This window comes from Solanum lycopersicum, chromosome 4 (genome assembly GCF_036512215.1).
Source record: "Solanum lycopersicum chromosome 4, SLM_r2.1".
NCBI classification, from domain to species: domain Eukaryota; kingdom Viridiplantae; phylum Streptophyta; class Magnoliopsida; order Solanales; family Solanaceae; genus Solanum; species Solanum lycopersicum.
The window spans coordinates 39,569,005-39,574,306 of NC_090803.1; the positions used below are offsets into that span (position 1 = coordinate 39,569,005).

Here is a 5,302-nt window from a genome sequence, read left to right on the forward strand (position 1 = left end):
TCGACGAGATTTTTATTGTCTACAAATTCTGGCACGCCCAGTGGGACAATCTCTACCTCTCATCTCAACTTTTCAAACGTCAAAGAATATCAAGATGACTTCCATGAATAACAACTCTCGATCAACATCCTCTAAGGTCACTAGCTCCAAGTTCTCTACTGAAGTTGAAGACATCCTTGGAGTTACCTTTGGAAGTTTTGGAGTTGTTACGAGAAGCAAGGCTGCTACACTAGGGCAACAAACGCTTCAAGTGTCATCTGCATCAACCCTTGTTTTTGGGACTTCGACTCCAAAAGGAGCAAGTTCCTCCACAAATTCTCTAGAAGGAGGAAGTAGTGTTGCTGAGAAGATCAAGAAGACATTGGCTCTACTTGAGCAATCTGGTTCCAAGAACTCTACCATAAAGGAGAACTGTGATTCAACTTGTGAATAATCTCCACGTATATCGCGTAATGTGAGTCCACTGAAAATTAACTAACCCGACAATCCATGTTACTCTCCTGCATCTCCGATGATCATGCAAACGATGGTGACTGCTGCTTCCTCTCCTGAGGAACAACTCGCAAATCTGACAAAGTTGGTTGAAGGATTGATGAAGCATGTACAACACCAAGAATCTCGAATTAACAAGTTGATGGACAGGATAGAAGGACTTTTAGATGGAGATGCGAGCCATGCACCTGGAAAGGGCATTGAAGTTCAAGAAACCAAAGATCCTGCTAAGAAAGCCCCGTTTGTTAAAGAGATGCCAGTTTCTTCTGAAGGAATGATCCCACTCAATCGCTTGAAGGAATTTATTGAAGGAACTATCAAAGATAAGTATGAAGTCTCCACCAAGTCTTCTCATATGTATGCTAAGCCATACATTGCTAGGATTGATAACTTTAAAATGCCTATTGGTTATCAACCTCCCAAATTTCAACAAATTGAGGGAAAAGGAAATCTGAAACAACATGTCGTTCACTTTGTGGAGACATGTAATAATGCTGGAACATATGGAGACTATCTTGTCAAACAGTTTGTCCGCTCTCTAAAAGGAAATGCCTTTGATTGGTACACAGATCTTGAACCTAACTCTATTGATAGTTGGGAGCAACTAGAACATGAGTTTCTCAATCGCTTCTATAGCACAAGGCGCACGGTGAGCATGGTAGAACTCACGAATACTCGCCAAAGGAAGGATGAACCAGTCATATATTTCATAAATCGGTGGAGGAACGCGAGCCTAAATTGCAAGGACAGGCTTAGTGAAGCTTCTGCAATCGAAATGTGTATTCAAGGAATGCACTGGGAGCTTCTTTACATCTTGCAAGGAATAAAACCAAAATCTTTCGAGGATTTAGCTACTCGCGCTCACGATATGGAGTTGAGCATGACATCTGCCAAAAAAGATATGACTATTGTCCATGACCATCACAAAGGAAGGGACAAACAGGAACCCAAGAGATGGAGCAAGTTTCTGCCCAAAAATGACAACAAAGAATCTATGAGTGTAAATGTGTCACCCGCAAAGTTCACCATGAATGAGGGTGTAAAACAAAATGTGAGAACGACTTTCCAAGCACGTTCAAATCAAAAGTCGACGCTAAGGGAGATGCAAGGAAAAAAGTATCCCTTCTTGGATTCTGACGTTTCTGAAATTTTTGATGAATTGCTTGAGTTAAAGCTCATTGACTTGCCAGAGATGAAGCGACCCGATGAAGCTGGAAAAATTGATGACCCAAATTATTGCAAGTATCATAGACTTGTGAGTCATCCTCTTGAAAAATGTTTTGTCTTTAAGGATAGAGTGATGCGATTGGCTAACGAAAATAAAATTATCCTTAATGATGAGAAGGCTAGTTCTAACCATACCTCTATCACGTTTGGGTTACTGGATCCGGTCCAAATATATATCTCTGAAAAGCATGAAGAAGAGCCTGTAGACCAGAACGTTGACATAGATGATGATGAGGGTTGGATTATTGTAACTAGGCGAAGACGCAACAAGTCAAGCTTACGAAAAGAATTATCCGAACAACCGGTTAGAGAAAAAATGGTGAAGAAATCAAAGAAGCAAAAATCAATCAAGCGCCCCAAAAGGGCAAAGGTTGTAGTGCATTACTACTAAAAACCTCGACGTCTTGTGACTCTAGAGGAATTCTTGCCAAGCTCATTCGACACAAAGTCTACTCAAGGCAATGTCGAGGCATCATGTTTCAATGTGGATAAAGAACAAACAGTGAAGGTGCCTCCTACTGTAAAAGAAGAAATAACGAGTGAGTCCTCACCAAAAGCGTCTCTTGGGGAAGAAGAAAAAGAAACAAGGGAAATCTCAGAAATGATGTCTCTTTCATCTTCTGAAAAATCTATTGAACTTTCTTCCCAAGAAGCACATGTCTGTGATACTAAAATCACATTTACAAATAACGATCTTCTATTTGGTGAAGCACTACACAATCGTCCTTTGTATATGGTGGGCCATGTGCTAGAGAAGAAAATAAATAGAATCTTAATAGATGAAGGATCTGGAGTCAACATTTTGCCTATCCACACATTGAAGGAACGTGGCATCACGACTGGGGAACTTAGTGAAAGTCGTCTGTTGATACAAGGATTTAATCAAGGCGGGCAGAGGTCCAAAGGCTCTATTAAATTAGAGATCCACATGGGAGATTTACGATCAAACGCATGGATGCATGTGATTGACGCAAAGACATCATACAATATATTACTTGGTAGGCCTTGGGTACATGAGAATAGAATTGTCTCATCTTCTTACTATCAATGTCTGAAATATCTTGAAGGTGGAATTGAAAGAAAGATAGTTGCAGACGATAATCCTTTCACCGAAGTGGAGACACACTTTGCGGATGCGAAATTCTATATGAAAAGTTATGTTGTTAAAGGGGTCAAATCCAATGACGTAAAATCAATCAAGATTGATAATATCATAAGCAAAAAAATTGATGCAGCTATCGAAAAGGTGAAAATTGACACTAAAAACTCTTGTCCCATTTTTAATGAAGGGAAGATCCTGTCTTCAAAGAAAAATCAGACTTCTAGGCTTTGCTATGTTCCAAAAGCGAAGAAAGAACAAGATCAACCATCTAACCTTGAATAAAATGCATTAAGAGGGCTAGCTCTTCCTATTAGACGGATTGATGCAATAAACTTGTCTTCAAAGTTGCCAGAGAAGTTAGTCGCTCAAGATCAAGTGCTAGGTATGGCTCTCCCTACAAAGCGCACAAGAGAAGGTTTTGATCCCAATGCCTACAAGTTATTTGTGAAGGCAGGATACAACCCTAGTGAGCCATCAATGCTAGGGAAACTCCCATCAGAAGATACAACTAGGAAAGCGCGTGAAGGCCTAGGTTATAGCCAACCGCCGCCAATTCACATTTCCATAAGAAGGGCCAGTAATAATCATATAACTTTTGAAGATGACGTCACTGCTCCCAATAAAAGGCCTTCTGTCTTTGATCGACTTGGTGAAGCAACAACAAGAATTTCTGTGTTTGAGAGGTTAGGTCCTTTGAAGAAGAATAACAAGAACCTGAGAAGTTATTTGAAAGTTACAAAGCCTACTTCACATTTGATTCGAAAGGATTTCAGAAGTTTGATTCCTTCTAGGATGAGGCGATGAGTGGAACTTATGGTTTCCTGTAAAGAGGAACTCAAGGCAAAGGTTCATACTATGGTTTACACCAAAGAGCGCGACGAAGATGAAGAAAGTGTAGGTTCCTCAAATCATGTTACAATCCAAAATGAGTATGATTCTTTGCCTCAAAAGAAGATTGAGGAAGAGGTAGAAGATATTGTCTCGTGTTGTCATATATCAGTCAATGACAATGATCCTGTGGAAGAGGAAGATGCTAAAGATGCTCCACAAGAACTTGAAGAAGGAGTAAAGATCACAATAGATCCTTTGAAGGAAGTTAACCTTGGCACTGATGAAGATCCGAAGCCAACTTACTTGAGTGCGTTTCTAGAAATTGATGAAGAAGTTGCTTACATGAATATACTCAAGGAGTATAGAGATGTATTCGCTTGGAGTTACAAATAAATGCCTAGATTGAATCCTAGAGTAGCGGTCCATCAATTGGCAGTCAAAAATGGTTCTCGTCCAATTAAACAAGCTCAAAGACGTTTTAGACCAGACTTGATTCCGTTGATAGAAAATGAAGTTAACAAACTCATTGAGACAGGCTTTATTTGTGAGGTCAAATATCCTACATGGATTTCAAGTATTGTTCCTGTGAGGAAGAAAAATGGTCAAATTCGAGTTTGCGTTGACTTTAGAGATCTCAATAATGCATGCCCTAAAGATGAGTTTCCTCTTCCCAATCCAGAGTTGATGATTGATGCCACCACTAGTTATGAGGCAATGTCGTTCATGGATGGTTCTTCTGGATATAATCAAATCCGCATGTCACCAAAAGATGAAAAACTCACTGCATTTCGCACGCCAAAGGGTATTTATTGCTACAAAGTGATGCCATTTGGTTTAAAGAATGCTGGCGCCACATATCAAAGGGCTATGCAAAATATCTTTGACGACTTGCTCCATAAAAATGTTGAATGTTATGTTGATGATTTGGTAGTGAAGTCGAGGAAGAGGGGTGATCATTTGAAAGACTTAAAGATGGTGTTTGAGTTACTCCGAAGATATCAACTAAGGATGAATCCATTGAAATGTGCCTTCGGAGTTACTTTCGGCAAGTTCCTTGCTTTATTGTGAGACATCGAGGAATTGAAATTGATCAAGCCAAAGTCGATGCAATATCAAAGATGCCTGAACCTCGAGATATTCATGAGTTAAAAAGTCTCCAAGGAAAGTTAGCCTACTTGAGAAGGTTCATCTCAAATCTAGTGGGGAGATGTCAACCATTCAGTCATCTCATGAAGAAAGGTGCTCCTTTTAATTGGGACCAAACATGTAGCGAAGCCTTTAAAAGTATCAAATCGTATCTAGTGAAACCTCCGATTTTGGCAGCCCCTATACCTGGAAAACCATTGATACTCTACATTGCAGCACAAGAAAGGTCTGTAGGAGCCCTGTTAGCTCAAGAGAATAGTGAGGGCAAAGAAAATGCTCTTTATTACTTAAGTAGAACGATGACGCCAAATGAGCTAAATTATTCGCCAATTGAAAAGTTATGCTTGGCACTGGTCTTCTCAATTCAAAAGATGAAGCATTATTTTCAAGCTCATGTTGTCCGCCTTATTTCTAGAGCAAATCCCATCAAGTTTTTTATGTCAAAACCTGTCCTTAGTGACCGACTAGCAAGATGGTACCTCCAATTCCAACAATTTGTGATTG

At 39.8% G+C, this 5,302-nt stretch overlaps 1 protein-coding gene across 1 annotated transcript; it reads left to right on the top strand.

Moving 5' to 3' along the window:
* The first annotated feature begins 526 nt into the window (after positions 1–526).
* Positions 527–3,103, top strand: LOC138348097 (uncharacterized). Its single transcript, XM_069296707.1, has 2 exons — positions 527–2,089; positions 2,138–3,103. The coding sequence occupies exons 1-2, from the start codon at positions 527–529 to the stop codon at positions 3,101–3,103; spliced, it is 2,529 nt and encodes an 842-aa protein (XP_069152808.1).
* Positions 3,104–5,302: the final 2,199 nt, after the last annotated feature.

What these genes read in the sequence shown, in the direction of transcription:
- LOC138348097 (XM_069296707.1), top strand. Translation starts at nt 527, where the DNA reads ATGGTGACTGCTGCTTCCTCTCCTGAGGAACAACTCGCAAATCTGACA. An exon ending in AGCGCCCCAAAAGGGCAAAG is followed by an intron (nt 2,090 to 2,137) that starts GTTGTAGTGCAT and finishes GTGACTCTAGAG; the next exon opens with GAATTCTTGCCAAGCTCATT.